Genomic DNA, 23,974 nt, shown 5'->3' with positions numbered 1-23,974 from the left:
ATGCATCAAATTGCATCTTGGTGCTATTAGCCACCTTTACACAGTTTTCAGTTTGGTTCACATTCATGGTCATATTGTGATATTTCAAAAGTAACTCACCTAATCTCTGCTTCACTGATGTTGCTATAACGAATATTGATTTTATGAATTTTGTCCCTCTGCAATTTTTCTGGGTCAAGTTTTTCTCCCAGAATCTGCTGGAAGCCAGGCGGGGTGCTATTCTTATGGTTGGGCAGCCATAGGATCTACAAGGTAGCAAGTATACAAAGCATAAAGAGAAAGGAGCATAGTTTGGGATTGTTACTGTTGTGCATAGGCAGAAGATGAGCTGAAGCAACACAGAGCCTACCATTATTGTTGAGGTGGAAATACATAGATTTGACAATAATAATAATAATAATAATAATAATGTATTTTATTTATATAGCGCTTTTCATATACTCAAAGAAGCTTTACAGAGATTTAGAGAGCATAGGGAAATGAATAAATAGATAAATAAGTAAATAAATAAACAAACAGAGAAAGGAGACAGAAGGTGAGGTGACCTTCAGTGGTTGAAGGCAGTACTGAACAGGTGAGACTTCAGCGATGTTTTGAATGTGGTGAGTGTGCAGGAGTCTCTAACGGTTTGGGGTAGTGAGTTCCATAGGGTGGGAGCAGCGATGGAGAAAGCCCTGTCCCCCCAGGATCTGAGTTTGGTCCGGATGTGGGGGGATAGGGGATTGGCAGCAGCAGAGCGGAGGGTGCAGGTGGGAGTGTGCCTGTGGAGGAGGTCGGTCAGGTAGGATGGGGCCAGGTTATGGAGGGCTTTGTAGGTTATGAGGAGGATTTTGTACTGGATTCTCTGGGGGATGGGGAGCCAGTAGAGTTTATAAAGGACGGGGGTGATATGGTCACGGATCGGGGTGTGGGTGAGTAGACGGGCAGCGGAGTTTTGAATGTATTGAAGTTTACTGATGATTTTTGAGGGAGCGCCATAGAGGAGGAGGCTGTTGCAGTAGTCCAGACGGGAGGCGATGAAGGCGTGGATGAGGGTTTCTGCAGCTGTGGAGGAGAGGGATGGACGGAGACGGGCAATGTTTTTGAGGTGGAAGAAGATATATTGACAAATCAAATAATTAAACAATAATATGTTCAATGATTATATAGATTATTTATTTCACATAATATCTTGCATGCACTGACACATTTTCCTGCTTTTGAGGAATGTGGACTATAAATCAGCGTGTTCTGGCAAAATATGAGTAGAACTCAATCTTTTTTTTTTACGGTATAACTCAATGAAAATAATGTTGTCCGTCATTCAGGTACACCAGTTTCCAACTGCTATCTTATTATAATTGTGTCAAAATTCTGTGCAAATCCACATGCAGATATTCTATCTCAAAGCTAATTAGTCTTAAGTTTCCCAAGGCCTGGAAATAAGTATTCCCAACTGATTCAATGACTCTGCAGAGGGGATGAGAAAAAGATAGAATCTAATAATCTGACACTCTCTCTATTAATTCTATGTGTCGAAAATCACACTGTAGAGTTGCCAAATCTATCACAGTGCATGAGTTATTTCTTCCCTTAAATGTGAGGAAATGAACATTGCAGTATTTAAGTGTCTAGCCCAGCTATGTCCTCTGCTAAGTAAAAGGAATAAAAAAACATTATATCATTTTACAATGGCAAGAAATACCTCAGAACTAGAACCTGACCACCAACAGTGTCTCTAGACTGATGTAAATGCAAGAATAGAATAGCCTGTTTGATACACTAACTCAGGAACTTCCCTGTCAGTGGATATGAATTGCTATTACATGCTCTCTACAATTTTCCATTCTTACCTAATTACCATCATAAACGGGTGTAAAAGTTCAGTTAAAATTGCTTTACATCTGGGAGTAACTCTTTGTAAGATGAATTAGCCTTTATAGCAATATAGTAAGACATAAATTTAAACAATAATCTCATTTGGATCAACTTGTTGTAGAGCTATGATATAGATTTAGTGATCTATCGTAACGAAGATTTTCAGAATTTAACTTGACAAGCCCATTTGAAATCGAAATTCTATTTCCTTACCTGATTGTGATCAATTGAGGAATTCAAGATGGTTTCTATAACAACATTGTGCGAAGTGTTGTAGTATGGATGAGATCTGTCACTTGGAGTTCGCAAGTCAAAAATTACATTTTTTGTTGTGTTTTGTGCAAGTTTCAGCACCTCAGCCAGGGAACAAACATTCTGTTTGCAAGCAATTTCTTGGTTTTCATTTGATAGTAACTGTAACGTGTTGAAAGGATTCTTCTGTCAGGGATAGAGTCGGAGAAGCATATGGTCAGGCCAACCCTCAGAAATATGTTATTATTTACAAAACCATCATATTCCATTTGTTGAGTGCCTACCTTAAAAAAATAGGTTTTTAACTGAAAATTACAGTAATCAATTATAAAGTTCCGAGCACAATGGGAATATTTCTCAATTGCTATTAAGGTTCTTTATTTCATTTTGGTGATAGGTTGATTAAATTGAGAAAAGTAACTATTGAGAAATAAATATTTATTGAGCACAAACCTTTTTGTCACCAATGACCTCTCCAAAGTAAGTATATTGTAGGTTAGATGTAAATTATAACTCTCTGAATGGTATCCCATCCAGTGCTGTTAGATATAGATTGGCTAAATGCTCTATTCATTTTCTCAATATACCTTAATCCCTGAATCAGAATGGCAACTATTTCATTTATGGCATATTTATTTATCTAATTAGACAAAGTGCGGTCTTTCTGGGAGAAAATATCACCTAATTTTAAATTAGATTAATTTTCTGTTTGGGATTCTCACGTACAAAGAACTGGACTGAAGCTCCAGAGTTCATTTCATAAAAGGTGTAAATATTTCCTCTGAGTTAGAAGGATGTGGGTTCAAGTCTCACTTCAGAAACTTGCGCACAAATGTCTAGACTGATATCTCATTCCACTGCAGATGGAATACTAAACTGTTCGAGGAGCTGACTTTTAGATGTCCATCATTATTTAATTGCTGTTTGTGAAAGCTTGATGTGTAAATTGATTGTCACATTCCATACATTTCAAAAACACCACATTGCCATAAATCTGTTTGAGTTATTCTGACAGATACATGAAAGGCACCAAATAAGTAAAAGTTCTTCTTTTATTTTGACCAGCTAAGGAAGAGACTATAATACTATCAGTTTTACCTGGAGTTGAATTTAGGATTTTCATGCTAGTTGAAAGCTCTCTCCTAAAATTATTTACTTCTCACTTGTATGCTTTGAGTTCATTGGTTGTTTTTACCCGTGGGCCAGAGCATTTCCCTGCACTTTGGTCTTGGAGACAAAGATAAGTTTAAAAAGCTACTGCATCTTCACCTTCAGAAACCACTTCCCAGCATTGAGCTTCTGAATCTCTGCCCATGTAAAACTTGAGGATTCATTGTGAACTCGGTTTAGAAAAACATCCTTTATGTCTGTTGTCCTTTCAAATGTGCTGTCATGCATTAGAAATGGTACTCCATCCAAACTAGGGAAAAAAGAGAAATGTAAAACCTCATCAGTTTAGTTTTACATTTGATGGCTGATTTATTCAATTCCTCATGTTATCCAGCAGATACATTTTACTTATATACTTATGTAATTCCATTTATGCCACTAATATAGCATTCTCTGCAGCCGAAACCCAGGAAAACCTACTATTGACCAGAAATCTAAGTGCTTATGTATAGTGATACATGTACTGAACTGAATACAAAAATGAATTTCACTGTACTTTAGTACATGTGACAAATAAAGTACTATACTATACCAAATTTCACTGAACTAGCAAATGTGGAAAGTAGGTTGTGTGGGTACAATTCACTTGCCTGGATGATTACATCCTCCTACATTAATGACAGCCAGGACAAAGGAAAGTGCAATCATGAATCTCATTGATTCCTTTGAATGATTATAGACATAGACATAGAAAATAGGTGCAGGAGGAGGCCATTTGGCCCTTCGAGCCAGCACTGCCATTCATTGTGATCATGGCTGATCATCCACAATCAGTAACCTGTGCCCACCTTCTCCCCATATCCCTTGATTCCACTTGCCCCTAGAGCTCTATCTAACTTTTAAATTCATCCAGTGAATTGGCCTCTACTGCCTTCTGCGGCAGAGAATTCCACAAATTCACAACTCTCTGGATGATTTTTTTTTTCTCATCTCAGTTTTAAATGGCCTCCTCTTTATTCTTAGACTGTGGCCTCTGGTTCTGGACTCCCCTTACATTGGGAACATTTTTCCTGCATCGAGCTTGTCCAGTCCTTTTGTAATTTTATGTTTCTATAAGATCCCCTCTCATCCTTCTAAATTCCAGTGAATACAAGCCCAGTCTTTCCAATCTTTCCTCATATGACATCCCTTGCGATTAACCTCGTGAACCTACGCTGCACTGCCTCAATAGCAAGGATGTCCTTCCTCAAATTAGGAGACCAAAACTGCACACAATACTCCAGATGACTAACATGCCATTAGCTTTCTTCACTGCCTTGCTTATGGCACTGCTTGTCTGCTTGCACAAACCTCAGGTTCCCTGTCAGGGCATTGCACTTTAAAAGGGAGAAGTAGAAATAAGGAACTGCAGATGCTAGATTACAAAAGACAGAGTGCTGGAGTAGCTCAGCAGGTCAGGCAGCATCTCAGGAGAACATAGATAAGTGACATTTTGGTCAGAAATGTTGCCTGCAGTCTGTGCACTTAAAAAAGGTGTTCCTGCAACTATAAATTGCTCGTAAAAAGACCATGGAAAGTCTGTAGACAGCAGTAACTGTAATGAGTGGCGTGTTTTTCCTTCTCTACTGTATGGATGAAACAACTTCCTGTCGCTCACTCTTAATCCTAATTACCATGACTCTTCCCTACTGAATCTTCCCTCAGACTCTTACTTGTCTTACTCGGCAGAACGCACCATGGGAACTACACTCGTCCCCCTGCAGGACCTATACATCAGGAGGTGCAGATCCAGAGCAAGCAAGATCATGAGGGACCCCTGCCACCCCAGTAACGGACTGTTCTAGATGCTATGATCAGGCAAACGCCTCCGCTGTCACGCTGTGAAAACGGAGAGGATGAGACGAGTTTCTTCCCACAGGCCATCAGGACTGTCAACTTGTATAACTCCAGAGACTAAATTTTTGTCTACACTATTTATTTTTAGTAACTTATTAACTTATTATATGCTGTAACTGTAATTCTTTTTTGTGCACAATCCGCAGGCATTGCCACTTTCATTTCACTGCACATCGTGTATGTGTATGTGACAAATAAATTTGACTTGACTTGACTTGATCATCATTCAACCTGATTCTGCTCCACAACCCCAGGCTCTGATAGAGCATTTGACCACCAGCACTCTCTCCCAGACTTGACCTCAGTTTTAAATGAAATATTGCACCTGGTCTGACTTTGGACTCCATTGCAGCTTGGCCACTGTTGGTCAATGGTTGTATTGATTGTTAATGAACCTCATAGCCAGCATACTTATACAGACACAATCTGATTATATGCTTTAATCTCCCTAGTTTAACGAGTAAGCATGCAAATGAATGATAGGGTTTTTAAACATTAAACAAGAACGGTATGGTCACATAGCTACTGCTTTACAGCGTCAGAGACCCGGGTTCGATCCTGACTACGGGCGCTTGTCTGTACAAAGTTTGTACGTTCTGCGCGTGAGCTGCATGTGTTTTCTCCGCCTTCTTCCCACACTCCAAAGACTTACAGGTTTGTAGGTTAATTGGCTTGGTATAAATGTAAAATTGTCCCGAGTGTGTGTAGGATAGTGTTAATGTGCAGGGATCGTTAGTTGGTGCGGACTCGGTGGGCCGAAGGGCCTGTTTCCGCGTTGTATCTCTAAACTAAACCACATTTGAAATAACTTTTTTTTCCCCCAGCAAGATGTTTTTTTCTGATCACTCATTCTTACTTGCTTGCCCTTGTCCATTTATCATTGGACGTTTGTCTGCTTTTTTAGATGTAATGATTTGTAATTTTTTCAAGTGAAATTTCATCCAAACTGATCATCACAATACAATTTACAAGTTTCTTGCCAAAGCCTGCTGCTGAACTGGGATGGATAAGATTTGGCCTTGGAATATAACACTTTCAAATCCCAACAATGCGCAACATTTGACCTCCAGGCATTGTTAAAAAATCTGGAATATGCTATATTTTTCCCCTGTTGTATGGCAGTGAGATGGTTGGCAGATGGTTGGCAGATGATTGGAAAGGAAGTGAGCAGTATCTTTGCATGTCACTTGAGTGCATCTATCATTAATATAGCTGGAGGCAGCACTGATGGTACCTGACCTTGTACTGATGAGAGTAGACACAAAATGCTGGAGTAACTCGGCGAGTCAGGCAGCATCTCTGGAGAGAAGGAATGGGTGACGTTTCGGGTCGAGACCCTTCTTCAGACTGATGTACTGATGAGGTTGGATTGATTGCACAGGAGATGCAATCAAAAATAAAGTGGCTGCGGTAGCTCCAAGACATTCACAGGTTAAAACTAAACACTGTTTGTCACATACCTAATCTGTACATCAGTTTCAAATGTAGATGCTTCACATTTCACAGTCTCCTTGAAAGACATCAGGGTGTTCTCTGGAGCCAACTGAAAGATGCACAACACAGTTTCCGTATGAGATACCTAATATCGACTGACAACGCCATTGTCAGATACAGCACGAGTCAGATGATGGATGCCCAGGCTACACTATTCCACTTTTCCTACAATTTGCTTTAATCTTTCTCAGTTCATGTACACATTTGAATGGAAAATGAATCTCTCCCTGTGATATCTCTGTCAAACATAGCACAAATTAAAGGTAAAGCTCTCGAATCAGATAGCACAAAGTAAAGATAGCACAAAACAAAGTATAGGTACAAAGTAAAACTTACTCAAAGTAACTTCTTATCGTAGCTCAGTATATTCATTTATTTTGCCCATATGGTGTAAGATCATGAACAGATCTTAACTCTTTCTACACAGTAAACTCAGAAGATTTGAGGTGTAAATAACTTTTTAGACTTTGCACTATACTTTAGAGATACAGCACAGAAATAGACCCTTCGGTCCACCAAGTCTGCACCGACCAGCGATTACCCCGTACACTAGCACTTTCGTATATACTAGAAACAATTTACAATTTTACCGAACCCAATTAACCTACAAACTTGTACATCTTTGGAGTATGGGAGGAAATCTGAGCACCCGGAGAAAACCCACAAGGTCCCAGGGAGAATGTACAAACTCAGTACAGACAGCACCCGTAGTCAGGATCGAACCCGGGTCTCTGGTGCTGCAAGGCAGCAGCTGGGGCGGCCACCGTGCCGCCCCAAACTGGATAACTTAGCTACAGTTATATTCCTCTGCTTCTAAGGTTAATGCATATAAGATGTCAGATACTTACCATGGGTGCTCCACGGTGCCCCATCAAAGCTGGTTTTGGCCCCAGGTTTTTCTTTTCAATAATGCAAGGAGAGGAGATTGCGAGAGGAATGAAATAAAGAAATATCACCACCCCAAGATAGGATATGGACAAGACAATCTGAAAAACTAAAAGTAGAAATTAAAACTGGTGATATACTGTAGCTTCCATGATCAAAACATTGGCTTTGTAAACGCAAACAGACATCAAATATGTACAGAAAGATGTGAGGGAAGTTTAATGGCCAGGAAACCTGGTCACCATAGCTTCAGCTGAATTTAACCAGAATATTTTTGGATTCCCTGTGTAAACTGCAAGGCAGTAGCTGTGACCAAGTAAGCCTGTAGCGAACCTGCAGCTGGGAAATAGATCAAAGAGTACAACGGAAAGATTTAAAGCTTGCAGTTGCACATCAAGGGGGTAAGGTACACCAGATGGTTAACTGAGATTTAGAGAGTGAACTAGGAACACCTGACGATGTTGAAGTGGTCAGGGGAAGTACGTGGGTGAATACTCCTGACTCATAAGTGACAATGGAAAGATAGTTATCTTCCATCCAACATGCCATCCCTTTAGCTGTCATATTTCCAACCCCCTAATTTGAATTTAAGCCCTAATTATTAAGATCAGCATTAAACTAGACACGTGGATAATAATTATAGATACAAAGCCACTTTTTAACTATTTGTTAGTGGTTCCAGCTAACAGTGAGCAAGCTACCAACAGCGATCCAATTAAAAAATATTTGGCTTTGCCCATCTCTCCATCATCACCCAGCAGGTTTAAAATGTTCCCTCTACTGATTTCATAAGATAAGTCCAATTGACCGTTGCAGGGGCTTTTCCTTCTCTGACAGGCATTTGACATCAAAGCCAGTAAAGATCTTTGGTATTATAATTCCATTCCCAACGGAATTCTGGAATTATTGGGATAATTTTTGAAGTCTCCTTCACTTCAGTGGCTGCAGAACTTCCTTTGAGTCTGTGGGTGAAAAGTTCAAGATCCAAGCCACACAACCCCACCAAGTGGGAGCTAGAATATGTTATCATACAACGGTATCTTTTTAGAATATGTTCTTATAAAAATGTTTTATAAAAAGGGCGGCACAGTGGCGCAGTAGTACAGTTGCTGCCTTGCAGTGCCAGAGACCTGTGTTGAATCCTGACAATGGGTGTTGTCTGTACAGAATTTATAGGTTCTCCCTGTGACCACGTGGGTGTTCTCCGGGTGCTCCGGTTTCCTCCCAAATTGCAAAGACGTGCAAGGTTATAGGTTAATTGGCCTCTGTAAATTGTCCCTAGTGTGTAGGATAGAACTAGTGTATCGCCACAGACTTGGTGGGCTGAAGGGCCTGTTTCCACACTGTATCTCTAAAAATAAAAAGAAAAAGAAAAAGAAAACATTCAGCAGCATAATTGTGGGGATAATGGTTCACTGCTGTCTGTGCGATGATATAGTATTTTAATTTCTGAATCAGTAAATTTGCATTCAAGCTCCACTCAAGGCAATATTGCAAGCAGAGAATTCAATGCAAACTTTAAATATTTCATTGACATTCTACAGGGTTACTAATGTCTGGCAAGTGCAGGTGGTCCACCTTCCCTTATCTTTTACTTGAAAATTTGCATTTGATTCTACAGACTTTGGTGCGATTCTAATAAGAAAAGGCAGTTCAAAAGTAAAACCCATGATTAAGGCACCAGAAACAATTTAAACTGCTGTTCCTCTAAGAAATCTAAATATTAGGGCTTCTCAAAAGAAGAACACAATGCACCAATAAATCAAAGCAATCACAATATCCACTTGAATTTCTTATGAGCATTTCCAAAATGGCAAAGCTCCCAAACAAAAGTTGGAATAGACCCACAATACACGAATCATCAGAGGAACATTGGTGGCTTACATCGAACCTTTGAGAATTTTGACTCCTATTTGCTGTTATTTGTCTCGTTCTCTAAACTACATCTATTACTCACCTCTTTTTTTAGATTGCAAAATGTGTTCAGCAATGAACCAAGCCACAATAGTCACACCAGCAACTGCACCAACGTGGAAGAAAGGAGCTGTTACCTGCACAAACAGAAAGTATTTTCTATTAAGTCCAAAGCAAAATCCTTAATTCGAAGTGAAAACAAATAAATTGAGTTTCCATGGCCTTTTCCACATAACCTTCAGCCTTATAATGAGCTACAACCCAAAGTGCGTGCATTTGGGAGCAAAGGGCGTTTATGAACTTGCAATTTGCAGCTAATTGGGAAAGATTCACATGGTAACGTGGGAATGCTTTTGAATGAAAAGGGTACGTAAACTAGTTTAAACTTATTTCTGTGTATAATTGGTCTGGAAATGCTAGATGTCAATTCATTGCAAGCTTTTCTTGTGATCCCTTCTTCTAGTTTGATTGGCACGTAACATTTTGTCATCTTGTCCAGCACATGCGATTAAGCAATTTAAAATCCTTGGGATTGCATTCTTTTAGTTTTAGATGCAGTTCAGCTGTGAAGTGTAAAGTTTTAACACCAACAGTAAAGTGGACTCAATAGTTCATGGTGGGCCATTGGAGACCAGGTACTGGAGGTCATGGTGGTGCAGAAGGAAGCTACACCAAAAGATGATGGCTCTACTCAGAAACAGAAACAATTCAATAATAAAAGACACACAGTGCTGGAGTTAGGGTCCTGACCCAAAACTTAGCATATCTATGTCCTCCAGAGATGTTCACTAACCCGCTGAGTTACTCCAGCACCCTGTCGTTTTTTTGTAAATCAGCATCTGCAGTTCCCCGTGTCTCCAATAATAAAAGCACAGCTGATTGAAGAGGTAGTCAATTTAAAATGTAGAAACAAGGAATTGCAGGTGCTGGTTTACACAAAAAGGACAGAAAGTGCTGGAGTAAGTCAATGGGTCAGCCAGCATCTTTGGAAAACATGGAAAGGTGACGTTTTGGGTCGAGACCCTTCTTCAGACTGATTCTACAAACAAAAGATACAAAGTGCTGGAGTAACTCAGCGGTTCAGTCAGCAATCCCCGATTTCTCATCTAGGGAAAATGAGTAGGGTTATTGGTGCGATTAAAAATGATCATTAAGTCTCCTCTCCTCACTAATGGACACATCTCTTCAGCAAAAAAAATCTCTAAATTGGGAACTTCCATTCTCAGAGGCATAATTCCCCTTTTTTAAAATTGCTAGTCTCTCAAAACAATTGCCTTTTGTACGCCGTAATACATTGTATGACCGCCAGATGGCACAATTTTCCTAAAGGTGAGTTTGGAGCCAATGGAGGATAATAAAACCAGAAGCCACTGCTGCTCCTGGAGTGATATCACCATCATGGATACAGAGATTTGCACTTTTACTTCAAATGCTAATCCCTAAATCTTTCTTGTCATTCCAAAAATAGCTATGCATGACCTAAAGCATTGTGAAGACATTTTGGATATTTTCTGGATAATAAGTAAACTTTAGTTGGCATAATGATAATTTAAGTTAGTCAAACGCCACTGAATATTAATTGACCATAAATTCCGGCTATTCATACAGTTTATGGGGTTGATGTAAAAAAAGTTCATGTTTGGCATTACCCTTGGAGAATCCTGACTGCCCAATGAAAGCTTTCTCTGGTGCAATAGATAATTCCATTCAAGTGTTGAAGATGCCATTGCTTGTTTGTTACATGCAATGGGCGTAATGCAGATTATCTAATGTGGCAAATGTCTACTAAATAGCCCCAGCTGTCTACACATTTTCTTTTCTAGAAACTCTAAATTCAATAGATAAAAACAATGGTGCTTTTTGCAGGTCATCTGGAATCAGATGAGAACAAATCTATCACAGTTTATGTTGTAGAGCAGGACATCTCAAGACTAGCTTCCCGCGACAGTGTTTGATTATCTTGTACATAATGAGGTTGCAAATGCATGCTGTGAGTTATAGATGGCTGGTATCTCTTCCATTTATTGTATTCATATGAATTCATATGAACACACTCTTCAGAAATCCAGTGCATTCAGAACGTGTATCACTTTATCTAATATGAAATCTTTAAAGCAACAATCAAGGACGTTGAAAGAAAGCCTTACTCAGAAAACAAATGTTCAAAAATGAAGGGCCAACAAGAGCCAATCGAAAACTTGGAAACATATTTAATGATTCAGCGATTTACATTTCACTTTAACAGTTCTGATTTGCACAAGACCGTTTTGTTTAGCAAAGACTTCTGTTTGGATTCAGGCTTTCAAAAAACCTGATCTAGAGGCATATAAACTAGTTTTATAGACAATAGTTTTGTTACATATTAGAATAAAAAGAAACTTCCATTTAGTTCCATGCCCAATTTTTGATCCAAAACCAATTTGACCCAAGTCCATGCCGCCAATGGGAAACTGCAAAATCTGAGGGCATTAACGTGCACAGACCTGTCAGGACTCTGTTACTGTTGGCTCCAAAGAAGAAATTAAAAACAGCATTTGCATGAGGACCACTTCCAAAGAAACATTAGTCAGATCAATTAAATTATTGAGAAAACTCACTTGAAGAGACATGTGTATAGTATCCCATTCTTCCTTCCACATTATTCTAATGACTATCATGAAAACCAAGATAAGAAAGATGGAAATCAACATAACAACCTGGAGAGGAAGGAAAATATACCAATGTGACATCATTGATTTGGAAAAAAGACTTACATGGTTTTGTCTTCCCCATTTTTCACATTGATGTTTTTCTCTCCTTGGTAAGTTTTTATCCAAATCCCTGTCAGCTTTTTCTTTAAGTAATGTAGGCCTTTTCTTCAACCACTCATTAACTAGGGCTCATTAGCAGTCAACATCAGCTAAAAACTTAAGGAACCCAATTGTTGACTACCTTAACATCTATATACTAAAACTCTTGTTTGTTTGTTCCTGAACTACAACCAAAACGGTACACGATAGCGCGTCAATTTTAGGCCCACCTTACTCACCGACGTCTCTTTGATGCGAATGGAAGAAGTTTCATTGAAATCGGTGTTATATTTTTAAAGTTATTCACATTTTCAAGTTTAAATCTATCTCCTAGGGAGGGAGGGGGAGGAAGGGAGGGGGGTGGAGGGAGGGGGGGAAGTATAAGGGAGTTGAGGGGGATGGAGTGGGAGGGAGGGGAAGGGGGAGGGGAAGGGGAGAGGAGCGAGGGGAAGGGGGTGGGGGGTGCAGGGAGGGGTGGGAAGGGAGGGGAGGGAGGGAGGGAGAAGGGAAAGGAGGAGGGGAGGGAGGAGGGGAGGGAGGATGGGAGGGAGGAGGGGAGGGAGGAGGGGAGGGAGGAGGGGAGGGAGGGAGGAGGGGAGGGAGGGAGGAGGGGAGGGAGGGAGGAGGGGAGGGAGGGAGGAGGGGGTGTTGCACCAATGCAGGAGAGGTTTGGGCCCAACGGGTGCACTTGGTCTATGATATAATAAACGTCCAAAAGGTTCTAGCTGGAAGAGTGATATGTGCCTTGTTGCATATTTGGAAAGATCTGGCTGCAAATATTGCATGTGCTGAAATCTGTAAGCACTTGCAACATAACACAATCACAACAATCTTGTGATCATCACAAATGAAATTCTTGCTCTTTATGCAGCTTTCATGAATAGCATTAATGTAACCTGCAAAACTGTTTAAATGCCAGAAAGATTTTGTGAAACAACTTTCAGACCCCAGCCTCTGAACTGATGGATGGCTTCACCTTCACTTATGGAACCAACCATCCGGTGTCCCCGATCTCTGCTTGCATTTAGAGTTTTCACCCAGGACCCATTAAATAGCAGTATTTTTCAAGTCAAGATGATTTGAGATTTGAAGATCATTTTATAGTTGGTAAAACACTTAAGTAATATTAGTATTCTCTTGCGATGTGATTGACATCATCGTTTTAATTGTAAAAAAATAACTGCAGATGCTGGTACAAATCGAAGGTATTTATTGACAAAGTGCTGGTGTAACTCAGCAGGTCAGGCAGCGTCTCAGGAGAGAAGGAATGGGTGATGTTTCGGGTCGAGACCCTTCTTCAGTCTCCCCCTCCCTCCCTCCCTCCCCCTCCCTCCCTCCCTAGGAGATAGATTTAAACTTGAAAATGTGAATAACTTTAAAAACATAACACCGATTTCAATGAAACTTCTTCCATTAGCACCAAAGGGACGACGGTGAGCAAGGTGAGCCTACAATTGTTGCGCTATCGTGTACCGTTTTGGCTGTAGTTCAGGAACAAACAAACAAACAAGAGTTTTAGTATATAAATTACAGGATACCCAGCCACCAATGAGTTTTGCAGCTATGTCCCTGGTTACTTTCCAGTTAATGGTAACCCCCAGTACTTTAGTTTTGGAGGGATAAGCAATGATAATGCTATTAAATATAAATGTCTGCTCATAAGGCACAACATGCAGCCACAAATTGCCTCTTTCTTCAGTTAATGAAATCCCCATGAATTGAAAAGAAATTGACCCTGCCCTCATAGCATATCCAGGGAGAATCTTTCATCATTACCTATTCCTTGCTCTTTCTCTGCCTAGCTTCTCTTCCCGCTCCTAATGTTGTGGGGTTTTGGTCAGGCACTATGTCCACATAATTGGAGAAAACAACATGCAATGACAAATGAGAGACCTTCAGTAACCATCCCAGGTCTAAACAAAATCTACTCTGACTTCCTCAGGTAAGATAATTAACACAAGGTGCCTACCAACTCATAATGGCCCTGCTAGTAATAAAGATCCTTTCAAATAGTCCAGGCATGGGTGTGGTGTGTGTCGAGGTGAGAGTTGGGGAACGCTGGTAGGTTGGTGTTTTTGCCAGGAAGATGCACTTGCTGCTTTAGTTTCCCAGGCATGGTTCACAAGTTGCGAATTTGCCAGGACTTTGTCAATTCATTACTGCACGAGTATTTACATCAACAACGCCTCTCTACACACTTCTGACGTAAACAAAATACACATGGAACCATGCAATTCAACTTGATGGAACACAAAATGCACTTGAAATTCAATTTCCAACTATTTATCTCACTCCACAATTCTTTCCACATTTAGTCTGACAGACTGCATTCCATTCTTTTCACAGATCCATTTCAACATTCTATGTCTTGTCTCCCCACATTCCGGTTAACAATTTGTCTTTTCCTTCTCATCATTTTATGCTGATGCTCACTCCTATCTATTCTTAATCTTTTTCTCAGCTGCTCTATCATTTCTGGTTCCCTACATTCATCAGCAGCTTTTTTCTACCCATCCAATTGCATTAAATGCATCAGGACACTGGTAGCTAGATTCCTTGATTTTACAAAACCACAGTGAGAAACCAAAGTGTTCAGTCCCAAGAAGAGATACAGGACCTCGAGTGTGATGTAAGGGAAGTCAATAACGGTTTTAATTTTTGTCCATTGACTTCAAGACAAAGCGTTGACTGCATAAAATCCAGACAGTTGCCATAAGTTTTGCATTACCTTGTTAATGTTACCTTGACCTTGTCACATTTACCTTGTTAATCCAGTGCAAATAAAGTGGTTCACCCAAAGCAAGGTGACACACTGCAAGTATCTGAAACAACAGTGCACAAATAATTAACAAGAACACTGCCTGCATGGTGGCGGAACAGTATCAGTGCTGCAGTTATTGGGGAAGTCCTCAGTCAAAATCAGCAATGAAGTATTATGACACTCATTGATGCACAATTTTAAAAACTGGTTTCAAAATTATTAAAATCACAGATTAAGATTGCATTATTCAGTACAATGTGTTATCTGTTCCCTTCTTTCCACAATTCAGAACATCGAACTTTTGTTTCTACACTACAGAGTACTTTAGTAATTACTAATCTGTATCATCTATATTGCACTATCCAATATTATACATCTTGCACATCCTGTTGTTATTTAAAAACATATTCAGAATTGATGCCAGGCTCCATATTTGTGATATTCCAGAGTTCTATCTAATATGTGCTGTTAAATTATATGAACTTAAAAATATGGAAATTCACAGGCTGGAATTAAATTGTGGAATTTGAATGGTTTCTATACAGAATAATGAATTTGCGGGAATGAATTACAGCTCAGAATGTAATCGAGTGGGTCAGATGGTTTACAAGTATGCACATCCATGTCTGAGGCAATGAATATGTTTTAGTACAGGCATGGTGGGAGTTTATTTACTTCCAACTACATGGGTTATGGTACAATAAAAGTGTGACAAGTTTTAACTGTGATTGTCATATGTTGAAAGACTGGAGCGACTAGGCTTGTATACACTGGAATTTAGAAGGATGAGAGGGGATCTTATCGAAAAGTATAAGATTATTAAGGGGTTGGACACGTTAGAGGCAGGAAACATGTTCCCAATGTTGGGGGAGTCCAGAACCAGGAGCCACAGTTTAAGAATAAGGGGTAGGCCATTTAGAACAGAGATGAGGAAAAACTTTTTTAGTCAGAGTTGTGAATCTGTGGAATTCTCTGCCTCAGAAGGCAGTGGAGACCAATTCTCTGAATACATTCAAGAGAGAGCTAGATAGAGCTCTTAAGGATAGAGGAGTCAGGGGGTATGGGGAGAAAGCAGGAACGGGGTACTGATTGAGAATGATCAGCCATGATCACATTGAATGGCGGTGCTGGCTCGAAGGGCCGAATGGCCTACTCCTGCACCTATTGTCTATTGTCTATTAACCCTCTTAAACGTGACATGTTTATTATCTGTACCATGCAAGTTCGATGACAAAGTGTTTCTATGATTTTTCTACAGTTCCCTGAATGGATTTCATATTATTTCATCTGGGGAAGAATTTAAACTAGAATACCAGAGAAATGAGAACCTAAACAAGGTCACTCAAAGAACAAACATGGATTTCCTCAGTGGTTTGGACAGGGTAGAATGTGTTAGGTGTATCCAAAAGGGTTTCTTGAAACAGTATATGGATAGCCCAATGAGAGGAGGAACCATATTGGACCTTGTATTGAGAAACAAGTTCAGCCAGTGACTGGCATTTCAGTGGGCTGAGAATTTTTGGGGAATAGTGATCATAACTCCATATATTTTAAGATAGTTATGAATAACAGTAAGTCTGGACCTTGGGAGAAAGTAATAAATTGAGATACAGAAAAGTACAACATTATTAGACAGAAGCTTGGATAGTAAATTGGGAACAGATGTTATTGGGTAAATCCATATTTGGCATGTGGGAGTTGTTTAACAACCAGCTTAAAGTTCAGAATTGACAATAAGGAGGAGTGGCAAGGATGGCAAGGCAAAGGGAACTTGGATGTCAAGACAGGTTGAAATTTGATCAAATTTCATGATAGGGTGTTCCAGAACATTAAGATGCATGTAATCTATGGTGACTTGGCAGGTTGGATTCAGAACTTACCCACAAGAAGCATAGTGGATTGGTATCATTCTGGATGGAGGTTTGTGACCAATGGTGTTCCACAGAGATTAGAACTGGTACCTTTTATTTATGCTGACACAAATGACTTGGACAAAATGCAGATGGGTTGGATGAAAATGTACATGGGTTGATAATTAAAGTTTGCGAACAACACAATAAGTGTTGCAGTCAATTAATAAGGCTGCAAAAGGATACAGCAGGATATAGATCATTTACAGATATGGGTGGAGAAATGGCAGATGAAGGGCAATATGGGCAACTGTGTGATGTTGCACTTTGGGAAGTTGAATGTAAGGAGAAAGTATATAGTTAATGGCAGGACCCTAAACAACATTGACGTGTCGAAGAATCTTGGAGTCCAAATCCATAGCTCTCTGAAAATAGCAACACAAGAAAATAGAGTGGCATTTGAGTACAAGAATCAGGAAATGACAGTGCAGCTTTATAGAACTTTGGTTATGCTGCATTTGGAGTATTATTTAGTTTAGTTTAGAGATACAGCGCGAAAACAGGCCCTTCGGCCCAACACATTAATTCTATCCTACACACACATTACGGACAGTTTACACTTATACCAAGCCAATTAATCTACAAACATGGACGTCTTTGGAGTGTGGGAGGAAACCGAAGATCTCGGAGAAAACCCACGCGGTCACGGGGAAAATTTACAAACTCAGCAGAGGTGTAAAAAAAGACAGCACCCGTAGTCGTGATGGAACACGGGTCTCCGGTGCTTCAAGTGCTGTAAGGCAGCAACTCTAATGCTTCGCCACCGTGCCTCCAAAATTGTGTGCCATTCTAGTTCCTCCAAGGATATGGAGGTTTTGTCGAAGGTACAGAAAAGGTTCACCAGGATGCTGCCAGGATTAGAGGGTATTAGCTACAAGAAGAGATTGGACAAACTGGGATTCAGAGAGGAAACGTAATAGAAGTTTATAAATTTGTGAGAGGCATAGAGACAGTCAGAATCCTTTTAACCAGGATGAAAATGTTAAAGAGGGCACAGCTTTAAGGTGATAAGAGGAAGATTTAAAGAAGGTGTGCAGGGTAAGGTTTTTGCGCAGAAGGTGGTGGGTGCCTGGAACCCATTGCCAGGGTTGATGGTAAAAGCAGATATGATAGTGGTGTTTGGAAGCTGTTAGATAGGCATATGGAAATGCAGAGAACAGAGGGATATGGATCGTATGTAGGCAGATGCGATTAGTTTATCTTGGCATCATATTCGGCACAGACATTGTGGGCAGAAGGGCCAGTTCCTGTGCTCTATTTTTCTGCTATCCCAATTTTTTTTTAAAAGACAAAACGGATAAATGGCTAATTAGCATGACACTTATTCTTGGAAAAATATTAGAATTAATTATTAAAGAAGAAATAGTATCACATTTGGAAAAATATAATCTAATCAGGCAGAATCCGCCTTGGGTTCGTGAAGGGGAAATCATGTCTGACAAATTTATTATTGCTTCCAAGAGGAAATGTTGACTAGATTGAATAGACCAGAACCAGTTGATTTATTGTATTTGGACTTCCAGAAGTCATTTGGCAAGGTCTCTCACAAAAGACTAAATTACGAGATAAGAGCCATGGTATTGGGCGTAATTTACTGGCAGGAATAGAGATTGTCTAAAAGGCAGGAAGCAGTGAGTTAACCATGGGGCTCATTTTCAGGTAGTAACCCGTAAGGTGTCACAGAGAACAATGCCAGTGTTGTGGCTGTTGCAATATATGTTAGTGATTAAATTATACTTCTATGAGTGAGTAGTCACATTTTGTGGATGACACAATAGGTGAGTAGGAATATAAATGAGAAAATGTAAAACATCCCATTTTGGAAGGAGAAACTGAATTATTATTTAAATGGTGAAAAACTGAGAACTGCAAGGGGTCTTTGTGCATGAAGCACTGAATGTTAACTCTCACGTGCAGCAGACATTAGGGAAGGCCAATTGAATGTTGGCCTTATTTTAATGGTCTCGGAGTATAAAACCAAGGTAGACTTACTGCAACTGTACAAGTGGTACGGAGACCGCTTCTAGAGTAGAGTGAACTGTTTTGATCCCCTTTCTTTAAGGAAAATTGTTACTTCAATTGAGGCACCTCAGAAAAAGTTCGTTAGTATGAGTCCAGGTATGGATGAATTGTCCTCTGAGGAAGGTTAAAAAGTTGGGACTAGTCATTGGAATTCAGAAGAATGAGAGGAAATCTTATTGAAACATAAGATTCTTGGTGGGCTAGACAGGATACATGCTGAAAGAATGTTTCCTGGGAGAGTCGAGAATCAGAGAGCATGAACTCACAAAAGTATCATCTAATCAGATTTTGAGACTAAGGAAAACATCTTCTCTGTTAGGGGTGTGAGTCTTCAGAACTTGCCAACAGGCCAACATGGGGCCAAGTTTCTTTGCATATGTGAAGCACAGATGGATTCTTTATCAATAAGGCGGTCAAATGTCATGTGGCAAGGGTGTAAAAAGGACTTGAAGAACATCAGCATTGATCCCAACTGTACGTAGAAACAAAATCCGCAGACGCTGTTTAAAACACAAAAGGGCACAAAGTGCTAGAGTAACTCAGCAGGTCAGGCAGTATTTCTGGAGAACATAGATAGGTGATGTTTCTTTGAGGCTGGTCTGAAGAGGGGCCTTGACCCGAAACGTCACCTATCCATGTTCTCCAGAGATGCTGTCTGACCTGCAGCATGTGGTTCACTCCAGAGTGTTGATTAAATTTAATTTCATATGCCAATAATTTACAAAACAATCCTATAATTTATCAGTAAACTTACCATGAGCAGAAACAAATAGCTAAAGATGGTGGCTGTCAAAAGCAGAAGAATTACAGACCAATCTAACCATCGATGGGTTAATCCAAAGAAATGTCTATAATGTAAAAGAACAATGTTATTTTTTTGAATGGCCGTCTTTCAAATATGACATGCACATTGTAACTGCTAAATTGCAGCCTATTTCTTTTGCTTTCTTTTTTTGGTTCTCACATTTATTTAAAATGATTCCAAATTAAAACCATGGGGCTGTTTTGCAGACCTCTTTGTCTCCAACCGTTACAGAGTTTTGAAATTCATTCGGTAAGGTTATAATAGGTAAATATTCTCTGGCAAATGCCCAATTATTCTTTGTAATATAACTGAGGTTGGACTTTATGTGTAGGAAGGAACTGCGGATACTGGTTTACACCAAAGATAGACACAAAACGCTGGAGTAACTCAGCGGGTCAGGCAGCCTCTCTGGCGAAACGGAATAGGTGACATTTCAGGTCGAGACTGAATTTTATGGTGTTAGATCAGGGGATAGCAATGTAGCAATTTAAATTAATTGTTCAAAGCGACATCAGGAAGGCCTCTTTAAAATAAATGCGAGAACCAAAAAAGGATATTGGAATGGTAGATTATGGAAAACATCAGAATGTTATCTCATAGAGAGACAATTGAAAAGCATTTACTAAAAATAGGCTGCAATTGTATCTCTCAGAGAGCTGTTGAAACTATGTTAATGGTGGGATTGTGTTCGATCTGGTCCAGCAGACTTGCTCACTTGCTCTGCACCCTTTCATTCCCTGCGCTGTTCCTGAGCCGCACATACCTTTGACAACTCTGCTGTACTGTTTGACCTTGTCATCTGGCTACTGCAGTCATTCCAGGTATTCGGGTGGGGCGTGTGTAGCAACTAAAGGGCCTGTCCCACTTAGGCGATTTTAAGGCGACTGCCGGCGACTAGGCTGTCGCCGATAGTTCACCGGGGTGTCGCGGGCATGATCGAGAGGAGCCTTCCAAAAATTGTAGTGGATCTCAGCGAGTCGCTGAGAAATCATCCGGTTTGAAATTTCTCGGCGACAGCTGGCTTGTCGCCAGGTACCGTTGCTTATTGCGGGCGCTGTCGCATGCTGTCCCCAGGTTTGATAGGTTCTCTTAGATGCATTTAGAAGCACATAATATTAAAATAAGTAAAGTCATTTCAAAATACCATAAAATGTTTGTGTTTAACCAATTTATTTACCGTCAGGACATTTCTCAGGTAGATTGGAGGCGACAGTTTGACGGTCAGGTAAGCATGGGAATTTTCACGATGTTTATGGCCATCAGCGAACACATTTAAAGTGGGCTCCCAACCCAGATAAGCAACCCAGAAATCAGATATGCATCTCCCGTACATTTTCAAAGAATGCCCACACACTTTTCACAAAAATCTACTTAACCACTTTAAAAAAAAAAAAATTTAATACAGCTATTAGTAAACTGGAAGTAAATCCAGTTTATGCCTTGTTACAGTGAAGCTTGGTTTTCAAGTAACCCAGGCAAGATGTTATATTTCAAAACTCTCAAGTACTTACCGACTTGTCAGTGATTTGAGCGAAAATTAGGACGTTGGAGAAGCGTTGACAGCGTGGGAATTTCGCAATGTTTCCGAAGACGGTGTAATCTCGACCTGACTCGGCATTGTCGTGGTCATTGTCGTCAGGTAAAAGAAAATTTTGGCGATCTGCCACGACTTTGACAGTCGCCGGCGGTCACCAAAAAAATCACCTAAGTGGGACCTAAGTGGGACAGGCCCTTAAGCCTCTGCCGACGGATCCTGATGCCCCATCCCTAGAACCCCCATTTGATGTTTTGGCAGCCTGCTACACTTAAAAGGTTTTTGAACAATTTAAAATTTATTCTGATAATCACAGACTTTTTAAAAACAATTCAAACATATTTAAATAATTCTATTAAATAAACATTATTTAAATCAAAATGAAAATCCAAATTCTACTGGAAATTAGTTAAAATCAAAGACAATCTTTTAAAAAAGTAAACTGAAAAGTAATCTAGATGATGGTGTGGGTATACCAATAATGGTTTTGTAGTGGGTGGAGGAAAATAAAAACAATTCACGGAACCAACTGCACACACTTAATCATGAAACTTGATTAAACTACGGAGGTCTGTTAACCATCAAAACTTAACCTCCTGTTCCTTTGATAAACTAAAGGTTGGTACAAAGCCAAGATAGGCTTCAAATGGACCGGGACTTAGGAAAATAAATCTAAGCTAGATATGCTTCTCATGGGAATACTGAAAGGAAGGTGGAGCTGTGCTCCATTGTTTTTCTCTGTAACCAGGGACAGCCAACAAAATCACAAAAGGACACAGTGCTGGAGTAACTCAGCAGGTCAGGCAGCACCTCTGGAGAACATGAATAGGTGATTGTTTGGGTTGAGACCTTTCTTCAGAATTGTCACCTGTCCGTTCACCAGAGATGCTGCCTGACCTGGTGAGTTACTCCAGCAGTCCTTTTGTGTGTTAACCAGCATCTGCAGTTCTTTGTTTCTGCAACCAACAGAATCAGTCCAATCAATGGTAAAATAGCTTTTGCCAGTTCTGAAAAGCATAGCAAGCAAAACATCCTCCAGTTCAATCAGAAATTCAGCAGAAACCTTAGTTGAGTTTTGTATTGAAATAAAATATGTTTCAAGGGAGAATAGCTGCATTCAGCATATTACTGTACATTGGTAAATGAAGAGATGCTGTCTCTTCTCATTAGTTCCTTTAACAGAGCAGGGAGCACAGACTCATAGGTCGGGGATACAGGGATATACTAGGAAAGCATCTTTATGCAAATAGTGATTAGGATTTGGCACTCACTTCTTGTTGGATGGGAAAAGCAGTCATCACGGCTTTCAATATGAAATTGGAGAAATCGTATGGCAAACAATTTGTTGGGCAATAGGGAAAAGAAATTGACAGGATTTCTCTATTGACAGTTGGCATAGACTCGAGGTGCTAAACAGTTTTCTTTGGTACCATTATAGGTTTATAGTTATGTCTCTAGTTATGTCTATTTATTATTAATAAATTTGGCAATCCAAATCCTAAGTTATGATCTGAGAAGTGTAATTCTGTACATAAACAAACATTATAATATGAAGCCATGCGATGGTGAAACAAATCACAGTGATAAATATTTTGATTAAGCTTGGCATCAGCATAATTATTCATATGATGGCATTCATAGAATTCCTCTTCTTTGAGAAAGAGTAGTCAGAGGATGGATTATGATGCTGAGCAGCAGAAAAGAGTTTGAGACATCAACAGGTGTGTCTCAATATGACCCAGAGGGCTGCTAGAATCATTTTGCACTTACTCATTTAAATTGCTGTAGTCATTGAGCAAAGCCCACCAGCAATAAAACCAGAAGATACTGACTGCGAAGCCACAAGACAGGACAATAAACCAAATAGACTCTCTCTGCAATGACAGAATAAGGACAATTAGAAAAAAAAGAGGAATAATCCTTTATATGTAGAACGATACAATACGATAAAACGTTATTTATCCCAGAAGGGAAATTGGTCTGCCAACAGTCTTAAAACACGAGATACATGAGACATATAATTAAAGTGACAGGTGGAAAGGACTGGGGATGTGCAAAGATTGGAGGGGGGGGGGGGGGAGAAGAGGGGAGTCAGTCTACCCCATGGCAGAAGGGGGAGGAGTTGTACAGTTTGATAGCCACAGAGAAGAAGGATCTCCTGTGGCATTCTGCATCTTGGTGGAACCAGTCTGTTGCTGAAGGCACTCCTCAGGTTGACCAGTGTGTCATGGGGATGAGCTGTATTGACACATATTACAAGAGTTTAGATATTCAATTGCATATGGAAACATGCATTGCAATGTCCATGGCATTTTGTCCATGTCCTGTTGCTTTTCCTACACTGTACAAGACTTTAATGCTGACAGGGTGAAAATAACAATGTTTTCCCCATTAACGCAGGTTATTTTCAATGAACTTCGAGAGTACCACACCTGCTGGGAGTAACCTATATTAAATCATGTCATGTCTGCACCCTTCAAATGGGTGTAGTCTGAATCTAACCATTGCAGGATGATGGTGCAGTTTGTAGAGTAAGCTATTTTTCTTCTTGTAAAAGATTGCTAATCAAAAGCCCATGTATCAATGTACTTGAAAAACCTTGAGCCCAAATGTGCTCGATGAAAGCATAGATCTTCACAGATGCTCAAATAATTCTGACAGAAATGGACATGTTCACGGTGAACTGCAGGTTTGTACGTCTCAAAGCACAACAAATGTTTGTATTATTATTCCTGTGTAACATGC

At 39.9% G+C, this 23,974-nt stretch overlaps 1 protein-coding gene across 1 annotated transcript in view; it reads right to left on the bottom strand.

Moving 5' to 3' along the window:
* Window positions 1-23,974, bottom strand: part of gdpd2 (glycerophosphodiester phosphodiesterase domain containing 2) — a 56,569-nt gene that overhangs the window by 6,318 nt on the left and 26,277 nt on the right. The window contains exons 3-12 of the mRNA XM_078411851.1: window positions 23,000-23,103; window positions 19,645-19,738; window positions 14,960-15,019; window positions 12,006-12,104; window positions 9,452-9,545; window positions 7,458-7,603; window positions 6,576-6,658; window positions 3,379-3,529; window positions 2,071-2,295; window positions 100-245 (exon numbers count right to left, since the gene is read on the bottom strand). Of these exons, the coding sequence (XP_078267977.1) occupies window positions 100-245; window positions 2,071-2,295; window positions 3,379-3,529; window positions 6,576-6,658; window positions 7,458-7,603; window positions 9,452-9,545; window positions 12,006-12,104; window positions 14,960-15,019; window positions 19,645-19,738; window positions 23,000-23,103 (1,202 nt within the window). The remainder of the gene's footprint in view (window positions 1-99; window positions 246-2,070; window positions 2,296-3,378; window positions 3,530-6,575; window positions 6,659-7,457; window positions 7,604-9,451; window positions 9,546-12,005; window positions 12,105-14,959; window positions 15,020-19,644; window positions 19,739-22,999; window positions 23,104-23,974) is intronic.

The sequence above is a fragment of the Rhinoraja longicauda genome, chromosome 15 (assembly GCF_053455715.1).
Source record: "Rhinoraja longicauda isolate Sanriku21f chromosome 15, sRhiLon1.1, whole genome shotgun sequence".
NCBI classification, from domain to species: Eukaryota; Metazoa; Chordata; class Chondrichthyes; order Rajiformes; family Arhynchobatidae; genus Rhinoraja; species Rhinoraja longicauda.
The sequence above is the reverse complement of the archived record's forward strand: the minus strand, read 5'-3'. Positions and strand labels throughout refer to the sequence as shown.